The 25,125-nt window shown below is 48.1% G+C and overlaps 2 protein-coding genes across 2 annotated transcripts in view; one reads left to right on the forward strand and one right to left on the reverse strand.

Annotated features, from left to right (window-relative positions):
* Window positions 1-25,125, forward strand: part of LOC147101151 (uncharacterized) — a 219,692-nt gene that overhangs the window by 191,301 nt on the left and 3,266 nt on the right. The window contains exon 4 of the mRNA XM_085966368.1: window positions 15,589-15,650. Coding sequence (XP_085822494.1) covers window positions 15,589-15,650 — 62 coding nt within the window. The remainder of the gene's footprint in view (window positions 1-15,588; window positions 15,651-25,125) is intronic.
* LOC147101153 (cyclin-dependent kinase 6-like) overlaps window positions 1-25,125 on the reverse strand; it is a 45,283-nt gene that overhangs the window by 7,986 nt on the left and 12,172 nt on the right. The window contains exons 3-6 of the mRNA XM_085966367.1: window positions 17,365-17,532; window positions 14,334-14,443; window positions 8,307-8,357; window positions 6,054-6,189 (exon numbers count right to left, since the gene is read on the reverse strand). Coding sequence (XP_085822493.1) covers window positions 6,054-6,189; window positions 8,307-8,357; window positions 14,334-14,443; window positions 17,365-17,532 — 465 coding nt within the window. The remainder of the gene's footprint in view (window positions 1-6,053; window positions 6,190-8,306; window positions 8,358-14,333; window positions 14,444-17,364; window positions 17,533-25,125) is intronic.

Raw genomic sequence — 25,125 nt, forward strand, 5'->3', positions numbered from 1 at the left:
GAAGGCATGTGAGGGGCCACAAGACGGACCCTCTCGTGGAGCCAGTACACCTACTCCACGCCAACCCCCAATACGCATATGTCCGGCACGCCGACAGAAGGGAGGACACCGTGTCCATAAAAGACGTCGCCCCAGCCGGCATCGACAACAACCACGGCAATAGCGGCAACGACGATCACAGCAACTCTTACCCACCCACTACTCTTTCATCACCCCCGGAAGAACACCGACCAACGGCACCCCCACCAACTACCCCTTCAACAACCCTGGCGGCACCCCCGGCAGAGACCCAGGAGGCTACCGGGGACACCCAGCCGACACCCGCGGCACCGCAACAGCCACGTCGGTCGCAGAGGACTATCAAACCCCCGAACAAACTAAATCTATAGAAGGGGTGAATGTGATGAAATATTTCCATTCATCACTGCCTGTGACTGAGATCGGTTTCAGTGTCATTTCCCTTCCCCCAGACCTCATTGTATTGTGTACTGGAATGTGCTGTATTGTATACTGGAATGTGCTGTGTGTAGGGCTCCGCCCATACCTGGCCCCGTTTGTAAGCTAGCTTCAGTCTAGCCACAGTCTCCAGAAGGACGACATCTCTCTCGCTTACGTGTTTCGTTCTAAGTTAATAAAAGCCTTGTTCTGTTCTGCTACCTTCGAGTCTCGGAATTATTGAGGCACATATTGAGGCACATCATGAGGCCTGGCAAGCTGGCTTCAGGATAACCAAAAAATGTTTTTTTTTGGCAAAGGTTTGAAACAACTGGAGCATAATTAATTACCCCACATCTGATTGCACTCCTCTTGGGCATTTGAAATGTAAATTTCTTCCAGTAACATTTTACACCAGGAATGTACAATATTCCGAGCACTCTCCGTTGCTATGGTGCAAATGATGGGAACATATGTATTCCCATTATTTGCCTACCACACGGTATGCCCACCCATATTTGGAAGTTAAAATGCAGAAAGAGCCCAAGATTTGTGATCAATAGCAAACGGATATGCTGCGGTGGACGTACTGAACGCCCGACGTCACTTCCAGGGGGGAAAATCCCGGAAGTAGCGGTGGGTGGCAGGGAGTCGATGGGACAGCTCCCCTCCCGATTTGTTTCGCCCCAGCGCACTGGGAGTTAGGTCAGGGAGCCAGAGTAATTGCGGAGTTCAATTTGCCCCAATTGTACATGTTGCGTCATGAAGTACTGGAATCCATTTTGTTAACTTTTTTTTTTGTAATTTATAATTTTAGTGCAGGTAAAACCGATTGGGGAAAACTGAAATGTTGCAGTACATTTTTTTTTTGCCTCTGCTATTTATGTAGATCAGCAAGGCCCTCCAGTGGCTAAACTGGATACTGCAGCACCAAATCATCCTTGTGAAAAGCCTGGGGATGCAACCATTTTGTTGCTGTGCGATTCTGAACCAGTATTGCCTCAAAAAATGTTGCCACATCTCCAACATGAACTGACCTTCAACACTTATGTGATCCAGATTGATTATGACACCAGCCCAAACACATTACATTAAATTCTTAGTTTCTCCTCTAATTATAAAAAGAAAAAACAAATGGCAAATGCTGGCTCTAATTCTAGTTAAAGTGCCTTAACAAGCTTGAGTACTGAAAAAAACAATGGGGAACAGAAGTCTGTTCAAAGAAGTGTGACAGGTTTACAAAGCACCTTACTGAATTAATTATATATAACACAGAAAACATTTCAAGGCACTTCACGGTGGGGGGGGGGGGCGGTGGGTAGAGTAACAAATAACATAGATAAAAGAAATGGACACTGTGCAAGAGTTAGGGGAAGTGATCAAAAGTTTGGTGAAAAAGATGGGCTTTGAGAAGGTTTTTAAGGAGCGGTTTAAAGAGGGAGGTCCAGAGCGTAGGGCTACGATGGCTGAAGCCCGTGCCACCAATGGTGGGGCAAAGCAAGGAAGGATGAATAAAAGGCCAGAGACGGAAGGCCGAAGGGTGCGGGAGGGGAAGTATGCATTAGCAGGTCACAGAGATAGGGTGGGGTAAGGGCATGATGGGACAGTGGGTGTTTTAGTGCAGGACAAGCTGAGCTTTGAACAAGTTGGCAGTTCAAGGATGGTTGGGATTACCATGCTTGGGAAATGTCTGGAAATTAACCTGACAATGGAGCCTCTGCAGCTTCACTGGGGATCTGCGTTCCGCCCCCATGCAGATGGAAGAACTTTGAGGGAGTTACAATACAGGGTCACTGTGAGGTATAATGCAGGGTCACCGTGAGGTATAATGCAGGGTCACCGTGAGGCGTAATGCAGGGTCACCGTGAGGTATAATGTAGGGTCACCGTGAGGTGTAATGCAGGGTCACCGTGAGGTATAATGCAGGGTCACCGTGAGGTATAATGTAGGGTCACCGTGAGGTGTAATGTAGGGTCACCGTGAGGTATAATGCAGGGTCACCGTGAGGTATAATGCAGGGTCACCGTGAGGTATAATGCAGGGTCACCGTGAGATATAATGCAGGGTCACCGTGAGGTATAATGCAGGGTCACCGTGAGGTGTAATGCAGGGTCACCGTGTGGTGTAATGCAGGGTCACCGTGAGGTGTAATGCAGGGTCACCGTGAGGTGTAATGCGGGGTCACCGTGAGGTATAATGCGGGGTCACCGTGAGGTGTAATGCGGGGTCACTGTGAGGTATAATGCAGGGTCACCGTGAGGTGTAATGCAGGGTCACCGTGAGGTATAATGCGGGGTCACCGTGAGGTATAATGCGGGGTCACCGTGAGGTGTAATGCGGGGTCACCGTGAGGTATAATGCAGGGTCACCGTGAGGTGTAATGCAGGGTCACCGTGAGGTATAATGCAGGGTCACCGTGAGGTGTAATGTAGGGTCACCGTGAGGTGTAATGTAGGGTCACCGTGAGGTATAATGCAGGGTCACCGTGAGGTATAATGCAGGGTCACCGTGAGGTATAATGCAGGGTCACCGTGAGGTATAATGCAGGGTCACCGTGAGGTATAATGCAGGGTCACCGTGAGGTATAATGCAGGGTCACCGTGAGGTGTAATGCAGGGTCACCGTGAGGTGTAATGCGGGGTCACCGTGAGGTATAATGCGGGGTCACCGTGAGGTATAATGCGGGGTCACCGTGAGGTGTAATGCGGGGTCACCGTGAGGTGTAATGCGGGGTCACCGTGAGGTATAATGCGGGGTCACCGTGAGGTATAATGCGGGGTCACCGTGAGGTGTAATGCGGGGTCACCGTGAGGTGTAATGCGGGGTCACCGTGAGGTGTAATGAGGGGTCACTGTGAGGTGTAATGCAGGGTCACTGTGAGGTATAATGCGGGGCCACTGTGAGGTATGATGCGGGGTCACTGTGAGGTATAATGCAGGGTCACTGTGAGGTGTAATGCAGGGTCACTGTGAGGTATAATGCAGGGTCACTGTGAGGTATAATGCGGGGTCACTGTGAGGTATAATGCAGGGTCACTGTGAGGTATAATGCAGGGTCACTGTGAGGTATAATGCAGGGTCACCGTGAGGTATAATGCAGGGTCACCGTGAGGTATAATGCGGGGTCACCGTGAGGAATAATGCGGGGTCACCGTGAAGTATAATGCGGGGTCACCGTGAGGTATAATGCGGGGTCACCGTGAGGTATAATGCGGGGTCACCGTGAGGTATAATGCGGGGTCACCGTGAGGTATAATGCAGGGTCACCGTGAAGTATAATGCAGGGTCACCGTGAGGTATAATGCGGGGTCACTGTGAGGTATAATGCGGGGTCACCGTGAGGTATAATGTGGGGTCACCGTGAGGTATAATGCGGGGTCACTTTGAGGTATAATGCGGGGTCACTGTGAGGTATAATGCGGGGTCACTGTGAGGTATAATGTGGGGTCACCGTGAGGTATAATGCGTTGTAGAGCAGCATCCCCCAGGGCGATCCACACAGCAGAAGCTTTGTTTCAGTAAACCTAATGTAAGTTCTATTTTCTTGTAGAAGCATGTACCTTATTAAACTTTTTTTTGCTGCAGTTCTTTTATTTGGAATGGCGTCATTAACCACGGCTCAAGAGAGTATCCCTGGTCACCCAGGAAACTTCCACGCTTTCAAGACAGAGGTCGCTAGATTTTTGTTAGGTAAGGGTATCAAGGGATTTGGGTCCAAGGCTGGTAAATGGGGCTGAGGTACAGATCAGCCATGATCTGATTGAAAGGCGGAACAGGCTTGAGGGGCTGAATGGCCTGTTCTAACTCCTATATATTTAGGATGGAAAGGCCTTGAAATAATGGCGGGACAGCAGACTGGCATAGAATAAATGTATCTGGGGTGTCTGTCGTTCAACTGAACGATGGGCTTCTGACAGTCGCATACAATCTTCATGTTGAAAGAATAGAAGCCCTTCTGTTGATATGGGGGCAAGGAGCCTGGGTGGCCACATTGGGAAGCCGGCCGCTCTGAAAAGTCTGAGAACCCTTTCTCACCAATGGCCGTCACCCTGAGGAAAAGTGAAGACGACTCTGGCCCTGGGAAACCATCCCTCTGACGTGTGCAGATCGACTGATCTGACCGGCATCGCCCGAGGCAGCTTGAAAGGAGCCGGCGACAGAGACGTTCAAGGCAGCGGTGACTTCCACCAGCATGAGAACTTCCGCCGCCCCCCCCCCCCCCGCCCCCCCCCAGCCACGGAAGAGGCGGCAGGCCACCCTGCAGAGGTTTGGAGAGTGCCTCCTTGGTGAAGCCGAGCCCCTTCGACGTGCCCACCTAACTGTGACATCGTCCGTGCACTCGGGTCCTTGGCTGGTTGCAGGTCCGCTAAGCCCTCGTCTGATGCGGGTGCTCCCACCTCTGCTCGTGGTTGTAGAGCCCCTCCCCAGCCGCCAGCTCTCTGAGCACACGAGGAATTGCCAACTGAACAGCCATCTTATGCAGAGAGAGGGCTGTGGCAGTTCACAGTGACAAGACCCTTGAAGGGCAGGTATGATAAAAAAGCCAAAATGAAAAACTGAAATGCAAAAAAAAAAGGCAGGGAGCCTCAAAATAACAAAAAAAAACGCTTCTAAACCAGTATCAGAAACAACAGAATAAAAAGCTTTAAGAATACCAGGGAATCCCTCCTCCTGGCTGTCGGTGGCTGTGTCTATCACACAGTGATGACGTCATGCAATTGGCATTAGGCTATGGAAAATGTGGGCAAGCTTGCCTCCATTTGCATAAATTCTAAAGCTGCAATGGATGTTGCCTCAGGAGCCTCACACAAGCCTCCTGCCCCCCAGCACTGCGCTGTCAGTATCTAACAGGCAGCAGGTTCCTGGCACATGTTGGGCACTAGGCCTCTTGCCCTCGATTTTCTTCCATACACCCACCCGCCCCCGCAGACCACCTTCCCTAAAGAGCGAGTTATGTTGGAAAAGCTGGAGATCACTTCATGGTACCAGACTAGTCATCTCGCTGACTTGAAAACTTTACAAAAAGTAACTCCGCTCGTAACCAAGACAGATGGACGAGGATCATCCCTAGCGATAATCCACTGAAACTCAGCTTTCAAAATGCCCATTTTCCTCCTCATGTAAGCAGACTGAAAATGATTTTAGTAACTTTAGAAAATACACAGAATTGTAGAACAGTGGTCATTTTTTTTTAATTGATAATATTTTGTGGTTTGATGGTGTTTTTTTTTTAATGAGTTATAATTTTAAACAACTTACAGTCATATCACATTTAGAAACTGGGGCCAATGGATCTCTGGGGGTTTGTGAAGAGGTTCCCAAGCGTAGTTGAACTTGTTCTATTGGATGAGTTTCATTAGTCTTGCTGGGAAAACATGGCTGCGGGGAAAGGTTTAGCCTCTATCAGCACAGTGGTGGGGCATGGACCTTGGGCAGACTGTGGGCAGGACATCCAAGCAGTGCAACGTAATGTGTGACATATCTTCGGAAGGAGTGAGAGAGAGAGAATGTGGAGGCGGGGGCGGTGGTGTGGAAAGGCTACACAGTAAAAACAGAAAGAAAATGATAAATAACTCTTGGCTTAAACAGAACATCGAAGTGTCAGACAGGCAAACTCACAAGTAGTAGGTCTTTTCCTAATGCATCAATTTGAGGCAGTAAATCTTCAATAGGCTTTAGCGGCCTAGGAGTAAAGGAACTGTAGGGCAGTGGAGCATCTGTAGGCCATTCCTCTTCATCAGGAAGACCAAGTATACTGAAAAGATAACAATAAGGTTATTCCAAGTACCAGTAGCTCGTTAAATACTGAATGCTTTTTAATGCAACCACCTTCAACGCGAGAAGCTCCCTAAATAATCTCCGTGTACTGTAGAATGCACCCATTTCAAATGTCTCCATTGTCTCCCCTCGCACATTCATTTCCATGTACACTGCTCCCTGGTTTTAGTCAGCTGGGTGCCTACACTAATGCAGAACTGTGCAATGTCCTTTACTTAATTCAGCATTGCACATAACTTGATGCAAATTGCAGCTTTGTGATCACTTGATGTTAATAGCAGCAGAATTTGGGCTGCAACCTGGATCCTGTTGCTTTTTGTCCTCGTCAGAAATTCCGGTGATTTCGGGAGCGGACCCATCTTGAGTATTGTGTGCAGTTTTGGTCACCTTACCTGAGGAAGGATGTTCTTGCCACGGAGGGAGTGCAGCGAAGATTCACCAGGCTGATACTTGGGATGGCAGGAATGACGTATGAGGAGAGATTGGGTCGAATGGGCTTATATTCGCTGGAGTTTAGAAGAATGAGAGGGGATCTCATTGAAACGTATAAAATTCTAACAGGACTAGACAGACTTGATGCAGGAAGGATGTTCCCGATGGCGGGGGAGTCCAGAACCAGGGGTCACAGTCTAAAGATAAGGGGTAAGCCATTTAGGACTGAGATGAGGAGGAATTTCTTCACCCAGAGAGTGGTGAACCTGTGGAATTCTCTACCACAGAAGGCAGTAGAGGCCAATTCATTAAATATATTCAAGAAGGAGTTGGATATATTTCTTAAGGCTAAAGGGATCAAGGGATATGGAGAGAAGGCAGGGACAGGGTACTGAGTTTGGATGATCAACCATGATCTCATTGAATGGCGGAGCAGGCTCGAGGGGCCGAATGGCCTACTCCAGCTCCTATCTTCTATAATACGCCGGCCCCCAAGTTATATTGTGACCTAAATGAGGAAAATACATTTATCCTGTTTTGTTCTATACCTGCAACAATGTAAGACATTTGCCTCTTTAAATGAACTCCCTGCAGCAATGCAGTTGTTAAAACACTCATTTAGCATCTGCACGCTCTCCTCTGTTTCCGCAGCACTTGGTCTTGTATTGCATTCTGGGATTCACGCATACGCTTGTTATTTTTTTGTTTATTGACCTACAGGTTCTGCCACAGGGAATCTACCCAGTTACAGAACTCTGAATCTGAAGATTTCCACGTGAGAATACGTGTAAGAGAAGTTTAAATCAAAACCTGCCATTACAGTGCCAATGTTGGTTCACTACAACAACTGGTATTTATATAGCGCCTTTAACGTAGTAAAATGTCCCAAGGCGCTTCACGGGAAAATTAAATGCCAAAAAATTTGACACCAAGCCACATAAGGAGAAATTTGGTCAACAAGGTAGGTTTTAAGGCGCGTCTTAAAGGAGGAAAGAGAGGTAGCGAGGCGGAGAGGTTTAGGCAGGGTGTTCCAGAGCTTAGGGCCTCAGCAACAGAAGGCACGGCCACCAATGGTTGAGCGATTATAATCAGGGATGCTCAAGAAGGCAGAATTAGAGGAGTGCAGATATACGGCAGCACATCACAGTGAAAGGATAAATCTCATTAAGAGCAATAGATTGTACTGCTCAGATAACATGGAAAAACTGTAAAGTGTTGGAAATATACAGAGGGTCTGTCAGCATCTCTGTGAAGAAAAGGTAGGTTAATGTTTTTGGGCTTCGAACCTTTGTCAGATCGTAGAAGGAGAACCTTTGTCAAATGAGATTGACCACAATGACAGAGTAAAGATGAAAATGTGGATTATAGAATCATAGAATCTTGCAGCACTGGAGGAGGCCATTCGGCCCATCGTGCCTGTGCCGGCTCTTTGAAAGAGCTCTCCAATTAGTCCCACACTCCAGATTTTCCCCCATAAAAATTAGTTACGAGGGTTACTACTGGTTAACTGCAACCCTCACTATCAAAATGTAATAACCGCTGAATGGCCAGGGAAAGGGTAGAACTCCACCTGCAATTTGTTTGTCAGCTGCCATTAAGTTTGAGCCCTGGGTTCTAACAAGATGGATCGTGCAGAATCTGTGTACCAGGCATGATACTTACTCAAATATTTTCTGAAGTTGATTAATATCTGAAATTCCACAAAAAAAGGGTCTATAAATAAAACAAATTAAAAATTGTCAAATGATGTGAAATCCTTTCACTATTAAAGATACAAACTTGATGTTGTTTCCACTTCAGCCACTGGAGATATAAAACCACATCTTTCCATGAATCTCAACATTATCAATTCCCTGAATAACAATCGAGCTTTTGCTGCTCTGTGCACTCCATGCAATGTCATTTCCTCCAGCTACGCTTTATCTTTCAGTATTATTCACCCATTTTACCCTCCCGACAGTTCATCTTTTTCAAGTATTGGATGCTTCGCTTGAGAGCAATATTGTATAATTTGTTTTTCCATTCATTGACGTAGTGTTAACCTCTTGTTAAGAGCAGGGCATTATATGCTCTGTGAGGCGATGGTCAGAAACCAAGAAACCTTGGCTGATTTTAATCCATTTTTAAAGCAAATTGCCCATCCGCTATAACTGAGATGAGAATAGTTCAGCCTCTTTGACTTACAACAGGAGAAATTAGCTCCAATCTTAGTTTGACAGTAGTTAATAATGTGTTGCTCAAATTCAAATTTCGCAGAAATTTCCCACAAAATTATTTACATTTTGAGCTAAAGTATACTTTCTCCTTTGCCATATTTTGTTATGATATGACAGAGAATGAGGTTACCTGGGATTATGATGTAGCAGAGAATGGGGTTACGATGTGCAACCCACCAGGTTATATGGTAGGAAACAAGGTTACACGGAGGTTATAGTATAGTAGATAATGAGGTTATGGTATGGCAAAGAACAGGGTTACAATATGGCGGAAAACAGAGCTACGTAGGGTTACATGAGGAGTGCGGCGGGAGTCTCGGAGCAGCGGCGGGAATCTCGGCGGTGGCGGCGAGTATTTAAAGCGCGGCGGAGACCAGGTAGGCCTCAGTGCGGCGGGAGTCTCGGCGGCGAGTATTTAAAGCGCAGTGGAGACCAGGTAGGCCTCAGTGCGGCGGGAGTCTTGGAGCAGTGGCGGGAATCTCGGCGGCGAGTATTTAAAGCGCGGCGGAGACCAGGTAGGCCTCAGTGCGGCGGGAATCTCGGTGGCGGTGGCGAGTATTTAAAGCGCGGTGGAGACCAGGTAGGCCTCAGAGTGTACTAATCTCCAATCTCAGAGAGAGGGAGAGAAGTAAAAAGTAATCGAAGTGTGACGTCACCAGAAAGCAGGTAAGTGATTGGTTGGTGAGTATTTCTCTCTTTTTAAACTTTAAGTCTGTGGTTTATAGTTTCTAAAGTCTCTGTGGTGTAGCGGGGACTGTTTGTAAACCAGGGCCCTTAAATATACCATTTAACTGTAGTGTAATTGGTGGGATTGATTTGATTTAATTTAATTGCAATTAATTAAATGGTAAGTCATGGCAGGACAGCCTGGTGCCATGGTATGCTCCTCCTGCGCTATGTGGGAACTCAGGGACACTTCCTGTGTCCCTGACAACTATGTGTGCAGGAAGTGTGTCCAGCTGCAGCTACTGGCAGACCGCACTGTGGTGCTGGAGCTGCGATTGGATACATACTGGACCATTCGCGAGGCTGAGGACGTCGTGGATATCACGTTTGATCAGTTGGTCACACCGCAGGCAAAGGTTAGACAGGCAGAAAGGGAACGGGTGACCAACAGAGTACTGGGCACAGGCAGGTAGTGCAGGGGTCCCCTGTAGACATCCGCCTCTCAAACAGATACACCACTTTCAGTACTGTTGGGGGGATGGCTTATCAGAGGAAGGCAGCAGCAGCCAACTTCCTGGCACCAGGGGTGGCTCTGCTGCACAGGACGGGAGGAAAAAGAGGGGTAGAGCTATCGTAATAGGGGATTCTATTGTAAGGGGAATAGATAGGCGTTTCTGCGGCCGCAAACGAGACTCCAGGATGGTGTGTTGCCTCCCTGGTCAAGGATGTCACAGAGCGGCTGCAGAACATCTTGGAAGGGGAGGGTGAACAGCCAGTTGTCGTGGTGCATATAGGTACCAACGATATAGGTAAAAAACGGGATGAGGTCCTAAAAGCTGAATATAGGGAGTTTGGAGGTAAATTAAAAAATAGGACCTCAAAGGTAGTAATCTCAGGATTGCTACCAGTGCCACGTGCTAGTCAGGGTAGAAATAGGATATTTCAGATGAATACATGGCTAGAGGAATGGTGCGAGGGGGAGGCATTCAAATTCCTGGGACATTGGAACTGGTTCTGGGGGAGGTGGGACCAGTTCAAACCGGACGGTTTGCACCTGGGCAGGGCCGGGACCGATGTCCTAGGGGGAGTGTTTGCTAGTGCTCTGGGGGTGGGTTTAAACTAAAATGGCAGGGAGTTGGGAACCTGAACAGGGGGACAGAGGAAAGGGAAACAAGGATAAAAGCAAAAGATAGGAAGGAGAAAAACAAAAGTGGCAGTCAGAGAAATCAACGGTTTAAATCAAACATGGCCACAGTAAATAATAATTCTAAAAGGTCTAAGAGCGTTAAAAAAACAAGCCTGAACGCTTTGTGTCTTAATGCGAGGAGCATTCGTAATAAGGTGGATGAATTAGCTGTGCAAATAGAGGTAAACGAATATGATTTGATTGGGATTACGGAAACATGGCTCCAGGGTGGCCAAGGCTGGGAACTCAACATCCAGGGGTATTCAATATTCAGGAAAGATAGGCAAAAAGGAAAGGGAGGTGGGGTAGCATTGCTGGTTAAAGAAGGGATTGGGTAGCATTGCTGGTTAAAGAAGGGATTAAGACAATTGTAAGGAAGGGTATTAGCTCTGATGGTGTGGAATCTGTATGGGTAGAACTGAGAAATACCAAGGGGCAGAAAACGTTAGTGGGAGTGGTATATAGACCTCCAAACAGTAATGCGGAGATTGGGGATGGCATTAAAAGGGAAATTAGAGAAGCGTGCAATAAGGGCACAGCAGTCATCATGGGTGACTTTAATCTACATATAGATTGGGCTAACCAATACTGTGGAGGAGGAATTCCTGGAGTGTTTACGGGATGGTTTCCTGGACCAATATGTCGAGGAACCAACCAGAGACCAGGCCATCTTAGACTGGGTATTATGTAACGAGAAAGGATTAATTAGCAATCTTATTGTACGAGGCCCCTTGGGTCGGAGCGATCATAATATGATCGAATTCTTCATTAAGATGGAGAATGAAGTAGTTGACTCAGAGACTAGGGTCCTGAATTTAAATAAAGGAAACTACGATAGTCTGAGGCGCGAGTTGGGTAGGATTGATTGGGGAATGTCACTCAAAGGGTTGACGGTGGACAGGCAATGGCAAACATTCAAAGGCCGCATGGATGAACTACAGAATTTGTTCATCCCAGTTTGGCATAAAAATAAAACAAAAAAGGTGACTCAACCATGGCTAACAAGGGAAATTAGGGATAGCATAAGATCCAAGGAGAGGACATATAAATTGGCCAGAAAAAGCAGTAAACCTGAGGATTGGGAGCAGTTTAGGATTCAACAAAGGAGGACAAAGGGCTTAATTAAGAAAGGGAAAATAGAATGAGAGTAAGCTTGCAGGGAACATAAAAACTGACTGTAAAAGCTTTTATAGATATGTGAAGAGAAAAAGATTGGTGAAATCAAGTGTAGGTCCCTTGCAGTCAGAATCAGGGGAATTTATAATGGAGAACAAAGAAATGACAGATCAATTAAATACATATTTTGGTTCTGTCTTCACAAAGGAGGACACAAATAACCTCCCAGAGATGTCGGGGAACATAGGATCTGATGAAAGGGAGGAACTGAAAGAATTCAGTATTTGTAGGGAAATGGTGTTAGGGAAATTGATGGGATTGAAGGCCAATAAATCCCCAGGGCCTGATAATCTACATCCTAGGGTACTTAAGGAAGTGGCCCTAGAAATAGTAGATGCATTGCTGGTCATCTTCCAACATTCGATGGAATCTGGAATAGTACCCATGGATTGGAGGGTAGCTAATGTTACCCCGCTGTTCAAAAAAGGTGGTAGAGAGAAAACGGGGAATTACAGACCGGTAAGACTGACATCGGTAGTGGGGAAAACGCTAGAGTCCGTTATAAAAGATGTAATAGCAGAGCACTTGGAAAACAGTGATAGGATCGGACAAAGTCAACATGGATTTACAAAAGGTAAATCGTGCTTGACTAATCTACTGGAATTTTTTGAGGATGTAACTAGTAAAATAGATAAGGGAGAATCAGTGGATATGGTGTATTTAGACTTTCAGAAGGCTTTCGATAAGGTCCCGCATAAGAGATTAGCATGTAAAGTTAAGGCACATGGGATTGGGGGCAAGTTATTGACTTGGATAGAGAACTGGTTGGCAGACAGAAAGCAAAGAGTTGGAATAAACGGGTCTTTTTCCGAGTGGCAGGCAGTGGCTAGTGGGGTACCGCAGGGATCGGTCCTTGGACCCCAGCTATTCACAATATATATTAATGATCTAGACAAGGGAACTAGATGTAATATCTCCAAATTTGCAGACGACACAAAGCTGGGTGGGCATGTGTGCTGTGAGGAGGATGCCGAGAAACTACAGGATGATTTGGACAGGTTGGGTGATTGGGCAGAAGCATGGCAGATGCAATATAACGTGGATAAATGTGAGGTTATCCACTTTGATGGCAAAAACAGGAAGACAGATTATTATCTGAATGGCAATAGATTGGGAGAAGGGGAAGTGCAACGAGATCTGGGTGTCCTTGTGTACCAGTCGCTGAAGGTAAGCATGCAGGTGCAGCAGGCGGTTAAGAAGGCAAATTGTATGTTGGCCTTCGTAGCGAGAGGGTTTGAGTGCAGGGCCTTGGTGAGACCACATCTTGAGTATTGTGTGCAGTTTTGGTCACCTTATCTGAGGAAGGATGTTCTTGCCATGGAAGGAGTTCAGCGAAGATTCACCAGGCTGATACCTGGGATGGCAGGAATGACGTATGAGGAGAGATTGGGACAATTGGGCTTGTACTCGCTGGAGTTTAGAAGAATGAGAGGGGAACTCATTGAAACTTATAAAATTCCGACAGGACTGGGCAGACTAGATGCAGGATGTTCCCGATGGTCGGGGAGTCCAGAACCAGGGGTCACAGTCTAAAGATAAGAGGTAGGCCATTTAGGACAGAAATGAGGAGGAATTTCTTCACCCAGAGAGTGGTGAACCTGTGGAATTCTCCACCACAGAAGGCAGTGGAGGCCAATACATTAAATATATTCAAGAAGGAGTTGGATATATTTCTTAAAGCTAAAGGGATCAAGGGGTATGGGGAGAAAGCAGGGACCGGGTACTGAATTTGGATGATCAGCCATGATCGCATTGAATGGCGGAGCAGGCTCGAGGGGCCGAATGGCCTACTCCTGCTCCTATCTTCTATGTTTCTATGTTAGATATGGCAGAGAACAGTGCTACATAAGGTCACGGTATGGCAGAGAACAGGATTACATGAGGTTAGGTGTAGCAAAAAATAGGCTATATAGGGTTACGATATGGCAAAGAATGGGAGTGCAAAGTGTTACAGAAATTAGGTGGGGATTTACAATATAGTAAAGAACAGGGCTACACTATGGCAGAGAACAGGGTTTAATGAGGTTAGATATGGCAGGGAATGGGATTACAATGGGTTATATGTCAGAAAATGGGATTACGTCGGTTACAATATGGCAGAGAATGGGATATGACAGAGAATGGGGCGAGGGGGGCGGTCGGTTACATTATGGCAAAGGACAAGATTACAGTATGTCAGAGAATGGGGTTACAATGGGTTATAATACTGTATGTCAGAGAACAGTACCATGGGAATGGGTCTGCCCCAGCACAGTGCGAGTCCACTCAGGCCTGTTAGGAATTGCAATAATAAACTGCTATCTTTATTTAGATGAGAACATTTTAAGAATCAATAAAGCGCCAGGTTTATTTTAAAGCATCAAATTATTAAAGGGAAATTTCATGGGCATTAAATTCTGGATAAATGCCTGTATTCATCAGTCAGTCTGGGGCTTGATATCTTACCTAAGTTGGAGAATTTCAGCGAATATGCAGCCAACACTCCAAATGTCCACAGCGGCTGTGTATCTTGAATACAAAAGGACTTCTGGTGCTCGGTACCACAGAGTAACAACCTAAACAAGAGACTGGTTCGTTAGAAATACCCGCCTCCAAAACAGGTTGAGGCTTTGTGCTCCTGTGTCAACAGTGGTAATAACGGAAAAGCAAAGCAAAACCACTGGGGGGGGGGGGGGGAGGGAAAGGCAGCTCACGATGTGCTGGTCAAAAATATATGTTCATTCCTGCACTAATAGGCTATTAAAACAATGGACTGGAATGGCAGGAAGGTAAAATAAAACGACGGGGTTGTACTCAAGGTTATAAAACGCAAACATAATCAGTATGATTAAATCAAATACGCTGATTCCAAGGGGTGTTTTTTGGGGAGGAACTAATCGTCATTAATTCATAAGCACGGGGGTAAAACCTTAAATAATGGTTAAAAAAATGGAAGAGAACTGTTACAACTTTTTTTCTGGCCTTGCCCTGCTTTTCCATTAAACTTTTATCTACATCGGAAGCATATTTACCATTAATTGTTGCCTTCCTCGCCATTATGAAGAGCATCACCTCAACTCAATGACCTCACCTCAATGCCTCCCTGAAGACCCGCTTGAGTCTCTGAATGCACCATGCAGGGAATCCCTGCTGTAAACCTGCTTCTCGTGACTCCATCATACAACCCAGTGCACTGTGCAAAAACGGACAGCAGCAGGTAGAAGGAAATAAAATCTTTCAGAATGGACGCATCCTATCGGATTTATTCTAATTGAAGCAATGTTTCCATGTGCATTTTGGAAGCTTTCCTTGTCAACTGGCAGCTCTGTAAGAGCTGAAGTGACAGGTCCTGGGTACACCAGTACAAACATAGTGGCACACTTGCCGTGGCCTGTTTTACCCTCTCAGGATCTGCTGTTTAATCAGTTATCTATACTGTATTGAATTAGCGATGTATGCAGTGCATCTGTCCCCCTGCCTGAACAGAGTGCAAATTATCCTGGGGCGCAATTCCATTGCAGTTCTCCAGAATCCATGCCCAAGTGGGCTTCTTTAAGTGTGGGTCTAGGCAGAGAGTATCAGAGAGCTGTTCAACTGTGGCAGGCATCACAGCTGAGCCCACTCCTATCACCAGATGTTGAGACAAATGGACTTTGCAGCGTGACTGGATGGCAATCAGGATTGGGAGCCGTGGCTGATTACTTTTTTTTTCCTTTTCTAGCTTGAGGACTGAAGCCAAGTATAGCAGCCCAACTACCTCTCGGACTAGGGGATGTTCAATAGGTGAGGACTCACTATGTCATTGCCGAGTATCTGTAGACAGTAACTGGTGCATATATATGGTGATGGAAGCAGATTCAATAGTAATTTTCAAAAGAAAATTGGATAAATACTTGAAGGGAAAAATTGGCAGGGCTCTGGGGAAAGAGCAGGGGACTGGGACTAATTGGATAGCTCTTTCAGAGCCGGCACAGGCACAATGGGTCGAACAGCCTCCTTCTGTGACGTACAAGTCTATGATTCCTTATTTGGGGCATCACCATTCTGCAACACACAGCCATGCCTGTAGCTGCACACTTCTACCACTAGACGGATCTTCATAAGCTGCAGATCCCCATAACTGTACCTGCAGCATCACTAAATGCACCGAGGGAAACTCGCTGTGTCTCGACTTTCCGTGAGAAAAGCCACAGCAGATTCACTAGCGTCACCAAATAATTCATCGTACCAAATGTCTGTGTGCAATTCAGTTAGCAAACCTGCCATTTCAAATGTTCAGATAAATGGCTGCGCTAATGGGTGAACGAATAGTTATAGTGGTGGAGGGGAAGGGGAGCAGATTTTCATACTCTTAGCCCTTTTACAGCTGCATGGGTCTGACCTTCACAAGAACGACATTCAGTAAACTTTAAATGGCAGAATGCTGCAAAGCGGATGAAAGTAGAGCGTAAAACATTATGGAATGGTAATGGATTTTATACAGTATTGAAAACTGTGTAAAACTAGTCTGAAGCAGATCCTCCCTGATTGATCAGCAGAATCCACTTTGGATGCGTTTCACTACATCAAGAGGTAGAACAGGGACAGCAAAGCAGACTAGAATACAGCAAGTTGTTTCCCATTTCCCATAAAAGACAGGACAAGAGAGGTATTTTAAAAATGTGACAGATTCTAGATTTTTGATTGCTGTGGGCAATGAAAAATTGATTAAGCTTTGAAATTTGGGAGAAAAGCATTGTTGAAAACACTTAAAACGAAAGGTAACTGAGGGCCAGGAGCATTTCTGATTGGAGTTGGGAGCTGTGGCTCAGTTGGTAGCACACTCGCCTCTCAGTCTGAAGAGTTGTGGGTTCAAGTCCTACCCCAGGGACTTGCACACATAAAGCTAGGCTGACTCTCCAGTGCAGTGCTGAGGGAGTGCTGCACTGTCAGAGGTGCTGTCTTTCAGTTGAGACATTAAACCGAGGCCCCATCTGCTCTCTCGGATGGACGTAAAGGATCCCATGGCATTATTTCGAAGAAGAGCAGGGGAGTTATCCCTGGTGTCCTGGCCCATATTTCTCCCTCAACCAACATAACAAGAACAGATTATCTGGTCATTTTCACATTGCTGTCTGTGGGACCTTGCTGTGTGCAAATTGGCTGCCACATTACAACAGTGACTCCACTTCAAAAAGTACTTCATTGGCTGTAAAGTGCTTTGAGACGTCTGATGGTCATGAAAGGTGCTATATAAATACAAGTCTTCTTTCTGACTGTTTTGTAAATCAGCTTCATTTTGGGCTTGCGTAAGGGGGATGTCACTAGTGAAGATCTGTGGTTCAATGTGTCTACTTCATGGATTAGAGATCTCTGGCGATCTGGAACCTTTATTTTTAAAAGTATTGTCTAAACAAAAGTCCTTACTGAAAAGTACCTGAAGGGCCAAGGCCCACTGTGCCAGGCATCACCAGTGGAACAAGACAAAAATGAGATAAATACACTTTTAAAGACTTACCACAGGTGTCAGTGCCATGTTGAAGCTGTACACCCGGGCCAGGCCGAAGTCGGCTAACTTCACACGGCCACTGTTTGAAACCAGGATGTTTTGTGGCTTCAAATCTCGATGTACCACACGGTTTGAATGGAGAAAATCCAAGCCTTTAAAAAGTTGTAGCATAATGTCCTAAATGCACAATGATAAAACTGTTAAAAGCAGAAGTGAAAAGTGAGGTTTTATTAAAAAAAGTTACTGTACAGTTTCATGGTATATACAGGAGAATACATAGGCACTATTCTGGTTGTGGGATGTTGCTAATTATGCATTGTTTGGGGTTCAAGGTGGCGAGTTCTTCAAAGTCTGACTACTTCAAGTAGAAATCAAGGGCTCTGTCTACTTGCGGAGTAGAGTCACTGCCATTTGTGGTTCGTGGTCCCTGATGCGCCTCAATAACTTCAAGACTCGAAGTTAGCAGAATAAAACAAGGCTTTTATTAGCAAAGAAAAGATGCCGGTGTCTGCACCTAGCTTCACCTAGCGTGCTGCTGTTCTACTGCAAGACAAGCCTGGACTTGTCTTAAGTAGGGCCAGGCATGGGTGGAGCCGACACACAAAGGGGGCGGTGCCCTATACACAATAAAAGGTACAAACACCAGAGCAGGCAATACAATATATACAGTTAACTACAGAGTCTGACGAATGGCATATTTCATCACATTCACCCCTTCTACAGATTTAGTCTGTCCGGGGGTGTGATAGTCCTCTGTGACCGACGTAACGGTTGCGGTGCCGCGGGTGTCCCGGGTGGTCTCCTGGGTCTCTGCCGGGGGCGCCACCGGGGTTGTTGAAGGAGTAGGTGGTGGGGGGGGGGTAGGTGGTGGGGGTACCATTGGCTGGTGTTCTTCCGGGGGTGATGAAAGAATAGTGGGTGGAGTGGGTGGGTAATAGTTGTTGTGGTTGTTGTAGTCGTTGTCGTTGTTGCTGTTGTTACCGGCTGGGGCGAGGTCTTTTATGGACACAGTGTCCTCCCGTCCGTCGGCGTGCCGGACATACGCATATTGTGGGTTGGTGTGGAGCAGGTGCACTGGCTCCACGAGAGGGTCCGTCTTGTGACCCCTCACATGCTTTCGCAGAAGTACCGGACCTGGGGTGGAGAGCCATGACGGTATGGATACGCCTGAGGTGGATTTCCGGGGAAACACAAACATTAGCTCATGAGGCGTGGCATTAGTGGCGGTACACAATAGTGACCGTATTGAGTGGAGCACATCTGGGAGGACTTCCTGCCAGTGGGAGATAGGGAGGCCCTTGGTCCTTAGAGTTAGGGTGACTGCCCTCCATACTGTCCCGTTCTCTCGCTCCACCTGACCGTTACCCCGGGGGTTGTAGCTGGTGGTACGGCTCGTGGCAATCCCCTTGGACAGCATGTACTGGCGTAGCTCTTCACTCATGAAGGCCGCCCCCCTATCCGTGTGGATATAGCTTGGCATACCGAACAGGCAGAACAGGCTGTTGAGTCATTTAATGACCGTGGCGCTGGTCATGTCTGGGCAGGGGAAGGCGAATGGGAAACGGGAGTATTCGTCCACAATGTTCAGGAAGTAAACATTGCGGTCGACGGACGGGAGGGGGCCCTTGAAATCTAAGCTAAGCCGCTCAAAGGGCCGTGTAGCTTTGATTAGGTGGGCTCTATCAGGGCGGTAGAACCGAGGCTTGCACTCAGCGCAAGTGCGGCAGTTCCTGGTCAGGGACCGAACTTCCTCAATCGAGTAGGGTAAGTTGCGGGACTTTATGAAGTGGAACAGCCGTGTGACCCCTGGGTGGCAGAGGTCGTTGTGGAGGGTCTGTAGCCGATCCCCGGTGGCGTTGGCACACATCCCTCGTGAGAGGGCGTCGGGGGATTCGTTAAGGGCCCCCGGCCGGTATATGATGTCGTACTCGAAGGTGGAGAGCTCGATCCGCCACCTAAGAATCTTATCATTTTTAATCTTCCCCCTCTGTTTATTATTGAACATAAACGCTACCGACCGCTGGTCGGTAAGTAGGGTGAAGCGTTTGCCGGCTAGGTAGTGCCGCCAGTGGCGCACTGCCTCCACGATGGCTTGGGCCTCCTTTTCCACGGAGGAGTGTCTGATCTCGGGCCCCTGGAGGGACCTCGAGAAGAAAGCTACGGGCCGCCCTGCCTGGTTGAGGGTGGCCGCCAAGGCAAAGTCAGACGCATCACTTTCCACTTGAAAGGGAGTGTTCTCGTCCACTGCCTGTAGCGTGGCCCGCTCAATATCCTGCTTAATGCTTTTGAAGGCAGCATAGGCCTCAGCAGAGAGCGGGAAAGAGGATGCTTTCAAGAGGGGACGGGCTTTATCGGAGTAGTTAGGGACCCATTGGGCATAATACGAGAATAACCCCAGGCACCTTTTCAGGGCTTTGGGAGTGTTGGGCAGGGGCAGCTCCCGTAGGGGGCGCAATCGGTCGGGGTCTGGTCCGATTTCCCCATTCTCCACCACGCTGCCTAGTATGCAGAGGCGCGTGGTGTTGAAAACGCACTTGTCCTCGTTGTAGGTGAGGTTGAGTTTTGTGCGGTTTTCAGAAACCTCGCGAGGTTTGAGTTGTGGTCCTGTTGGTTGTGGCCGCAGATGGTGACGTTGTCGAGATAGGGGAAGGTTGCCTGCAAGTGGTGGTCATCGACCATGCGGTCCATCTCCCTCTGAAAGACCGAGACCCCATTCGTCACCCCAAAGGGGACTCTGAGGAACTGGTAGAGGCGTCCGTTTGCCTCGAAGGCGGTGTACGAACGGTCCTCTGGTCTGATAGGGAGCTGGTGGTACGCTGACTTGAGGTCGATGGTGGAGAACACCCGGTATTGGGCGATTTGGTTTACCATCTCGGATATGCGGGGTAGCGGGTAGGCGTCTAGTTGGGTATAGATGTTGACTGTTTGACTATAGTCAATCACCATCCGCTTCTTCTCGTTACCCCTCACCACCACCACTTGGGCGCGCCACGGGCTGTTGCTGCGTTCAATAATGCGCTCCTTCAGGAGCCTGTCTACCTCGGTCGTGATAAACCGCCTGTCCTCCCAGCTGTACCTCCTGCTTTTGGTCGCTATTGGCTGGCAGTTAGGGGTAAGGTTCGCGAATAGCGAAGGCGGCTTTACCTTCAGGGTAGCCAGACCGCACACTGTGAGGGGCGGCTGGGTCCCACCGAAATTGAGCGTGATGCTTTGGTGGTGGCACTGAAAATCCAGGCCCAAGATCACGCTCACACATAAATCCTTCATAATTAACAGTTTAAAATTATTATATACAGTGTCTTTAACGGACAATCGTACCACGCAGTAACCCGCAATAGTCGATATCTGGGTTTTGTCAGCCATAGAGATCCTGCCCTGTGTAGGGACTATAGTTAGAGAGAGTCGTTGTACCAGATCAGGGTGAATGAAACTCTCTGTGCTCCCGCTGTCAATTAAACATTTAACCTTGCACCCGTTTACCTCAATGTCCACCATCGATTTGGATAGTGGGTGCGGTCTGGACTGGTCCACTGTGATCGACGCCACTGTAGGGCCCTGATCGGGACAAGATGGTGGGCCACACGAGGCCGGGTAAGATGGCGTCCACGCTGTCTGCTCGCGAGATGGCGGACCCCACGAGGTCGGACAAGATGGCGTCCAAGATGGCCGCTCCCACGGCGCGCACGCGGCGGTGGCGGTTTTGCCTGCGGGGTTCCCTCTGCACACCTTCCCAAAGTGCCCCTTCTTACCGCACTTAAAGCAGGTGGTGCCTTTCGCCGGGCACAGGTTCCTGGTGTGCTTCGGCTGCCCGCAGAAGTAGCATTTGGGGGCCCGATGCGTTGCGGCGGTCGTAGGGCTTCTGGGGGGAGAGCAGGGCCCCGACGGTGTTGGGCTACTGGGCGGGGAAGCAGAGGCGGCGTGGGCCGCGCGGCCTGCCGAGTAGGAGTCAGAGTTCTTCTGAGCCACATCCAACGATCGCGCTGTGTCCACAGCCTGTGTCAGATCTAGGCCCGTTTTCTCTAGCAGTCTCTGCCGGATGTAATTAGAGCTAAGGCCTGCGATAAAGGCATCCCGAATCAGCTCGTCTGTGTATACCGTGGCTTTCACATCTTTGCATTTGCAGTCTTTGCCAAGCACTTTTAGGGTGACTAGAAAGTCCTCTAGCGACTCTCCGGGTCGCTGTGTGCAGGTAGCAAGCAGGTGCCTGGCGTACACCTTGTTGGTAGGCCGCTGATAGTGGGCCTTTAGAATGTTGCAGGCATCCAGGTAGGTGGCGGCGTCTTGTATGAGTGGAAAAACCCGGTGGCTTACCCGATTCTGTAGGATCCCGAGTTTCACATCTCCGGTGGCTTTAGAGGCTGTGACGGCTTCGGAGTTGGCCATAAAGAATTCCAAGCACTGGAACCAGTGTCCAAACCGTGCCAATGCATCCGAAGCATGCGGGTCCAAATCCAAGCGTTCCGGTTTCAAAAGTTGATCCATCGTTAAAATTTTGCTAATAAAATTGATGCGCCTCAATAACTTCAAGACTCGAAGTTAGCAGAATAAAACAAGGCTTTTATTAGCAAAGAAAAGATGCAGGTGTCTGCACCTAGCTTCACCTAGCGTGCTGCTGTTCTACTGCAAGACAAGCCTGGACTTGTCTTAAGTAGGGCCAGGTATGGGTGGAGCCGACACACAAAGGGGGCGGTGCCCTATACACAATACAAGGTACAAACACGGGAGCAGGCAATACAATATATACAGTTAACTACAGAGTCTGATGAATGGCATATTTCATCACAGTCCCAACCTGATCTCGAGAGGCGGTCTGGATATTAGGATGTGCCTGTCATGTAGCTTGCCAGAAAGGAGCTCCAAGACTGCCTGGCATCTCTCGAGTCCCTTGCAGCGGCCATCCATTTTCCACTCCAATCGGCAACTGCCCCGCAGATGTTTCACCCATATCTGTTGTGGCGCGGTCTGCGTTGTGCCACAGTGGGAGAACGCATCTTCTTGCAGCTAGCAGCGGCAGGACGAGCTCGTTCTCCAGTAGACAGGGCCTGGATCGGCAAAGATCCTGAGGGCCATTGTGCTCTCTGTAGTCTCCTGAAGTGGTCGAATGTGGGGGCATGACCAGAATGTGTGCCGTAATGGGCCACGTTAGTGTTTTTGGAAGAAGGTGCACGTGTTTAATTTGGAGGTATTTAATCAGGTCATGTTAGGTGAAGAGAAATTTATCGAAGGGCATAAGGTGGCTTCCTTCGAGCAGTGGAACTACCTTGGTGATGCCAGGTTTGCAATCCACTTGTGATGAATGCATATAATAGTGTCCAAATGTGCCATAATGAAGAGATTTTTGAGGAGATGCATAACTCTTATCAAGCTCTCAGTACTATTGTGGGGTGTTTCTGGATATCTGGGAGGGCAGGGGGGTATCTAAAAAAAAAGGGCTGCTACGATGTGGGATTGGCTGAGAAGCCCTGGTCTGTCAGATTCCAAGCCATGATTCCCTGAACATAATGTGCCTAAGATTGGGAGCGTTGAACTCCCCTTCATGTTTGGGAAGCTGAGATTCTGAGATTCCAATTTTGCATCTCGGGAGGTAAATCCTCTGTCAAAGGTTGGGCAGGGTTAGCGTTCAACTGGCCCGCACCCCTATGCTTGTTATTGCACACTGGCTGCTCGCACTACACATGGGATTTCTGGGTGACTGGTGGATCCTGTCCGTTGATCCCTGCATTTTCCGAGGCTCACTGGATTAATCTTCAATATTCCAGTTGTTTTCCCCCACAGAGTTATGTTTGAGTAGCATTGGATGATCAGCATCTGCCAAGTGAGGTCACAGAAGCTGGGTATGTGCAGTGAGAGCTCAACAAAGTTTACTTCCCCATGTCCCCTGGGGCTGTGAAAGTTCTGTCCTAGGCTTTCGATAAGGTCCCGCATAAGAGATTAGCGTGCAAAGTTAAAGCACATGGGATTGGGGGCAAGGTACTGACTTGGATAGAGAACTGGTTGGCAGACAGGAAGCAAAGAGTTGGAATAAACAGCTCTTTTTCCGAGTGGCAGGCAGTGACTAGTGGGGTACTGCAGGGATCGGTACTAGGACCCCAGTTATTCACAATTTATATTAATGGTCTAGACGAGGGAACTAGATGTAATATCTCCAACTTTGCAGACGACACAAAGCTGGGTGGGCGTGTGTGCTGTGAGGAGGATGCAGAGAAACTCCAGCATGATTTGGACAGGTTGGGTGATTGGGCAGATGCATGGCAGATGCAGTATAATGTGGATAAATGCGAGGTTATCCACTTTGGTGGCAAAAACAGGAGGGCAGATTATTACCTGAACGGCAACAGATTGGGAAAAGGGGAAGTGCAACGAGACCTGGGTGTCCTTGTGCACCAGTCGCTGAAGGTAAGCATGCAGGTGCAGCAGGCGGTTAAGAAGGGAAATGGTATGTTGGCCTTCGTAGCGAGAGGATTCGAGTACAGGAGCAAGGATGTCTTGCTGCAGTTGTACAGGGCCTTGGTGAGACCACACCTTGAGTATTGTGTGCAGTTTTGGTCGCCTTATCTGAAGAAGGATATTCTTGCCATGGAGGGAGTGCAGCAAAGATTCACCAGACTGATAACTGGGATGGCAGGAATGACGTATGAGGAGAGATTGGGTCGATTGGGCTTGTATTCACTAGAGTTTAGAAGAATGAGAGGGGATCTCATTGAAACTTATAAAATTCTAACAGGACTAGACAAACTAGATGCAGGAAGGATGTTCCCGATGGCGTGGGAGTCCAGAACCAGGGGTCACAGTCTAAGGATAAGGGGTAAGCCATTTAGGACTGAGATGAGGAGGAATTTCTTCACCCAGAGAGTGGTGAACCTGTGGAATTCTATTCCACAGAAGGCAGTTGAGGCCAATTCATCTATCTATCTTCTATCTATCTATATTATATAATAATAAAAGGATAGTGGTGGTGTGTGTCTGTCTGTGTGTCTGTCCGCTATATACTCAAAAGTTATAGAGCGTACCTACACATATGTTATATCAAAAGAAAGCTTATGATTAGGGGAGCATGATAGGCATATTTACTTTTTGGTCGGACAAAAATTGTTCAGACAGTATACAAAAAACGGACAACTCCGCTCATTAGCGTTGAGTGACATGATGGTTAACCAATCGTACAGGTGAAAGCGTTGAGTGACGTGATGGTTGACCAATCGTACAGGGGATGGCGTTGACTGACGTGACGGTTGACCAATCGGTGTGTCACGGGGGGGCGTTTCATTGCGTGTGTGGGTGGGGCATCCTACAGGGGATAGTGTTGAGTGACATGATGGTTGACCAATCCTACAGTTGAGTGACCTGATGGTTGACCAATCGGTGCGTCACGGGGGGCATTTCATTGCATGTGTGGGCGGGCCTAATCCTTCTGAGCTGAGGTGAGTGGCGGCCATCTTGATTCCTAACTATTGATTTATTTTTCCCACTTTGTGTGTGTGTGGAGGGGATTTTGGGAGCGAGTTAAGGTGGGGAAGGGTTTCCCCGGCAACCGGGCCTCTCTCACAGCCTGTAGCCCCTCAGGAGGGCGGGGGTGGGGGGGGGAAGGTTTTCCCCGGCAACCGGGCCCGGGCCTCTCTCACAGCCTGTGGCCGCTCAGGAAGGCGGGGGAGGAGGGTTACCCCGGCAACCGGGCCCGGGCCTCTCTCACAGCCTGTAGCCGCTCAGGAGGGGGGGAGAGGGAGGAAGGTTACCCCGGCAACCGGGCCCGGGCCTCTCTCACATTCTGCG

This window comes from Somniosus microcephalus, chromosome 24, assembly GCF_052327205.1.
Source record: "Somniosus microcephalus isolate GS21.2 chromosome 24, FLI_Smic_1.0, whole genome shotgun sequence".
Classification (NCBI taxonomy): Eukaryota; Metazoa; Chordata; class Chondrichthyes; order Squaliformes; family Somniosidae; genus Somniosus; species Somniosus microcephalus.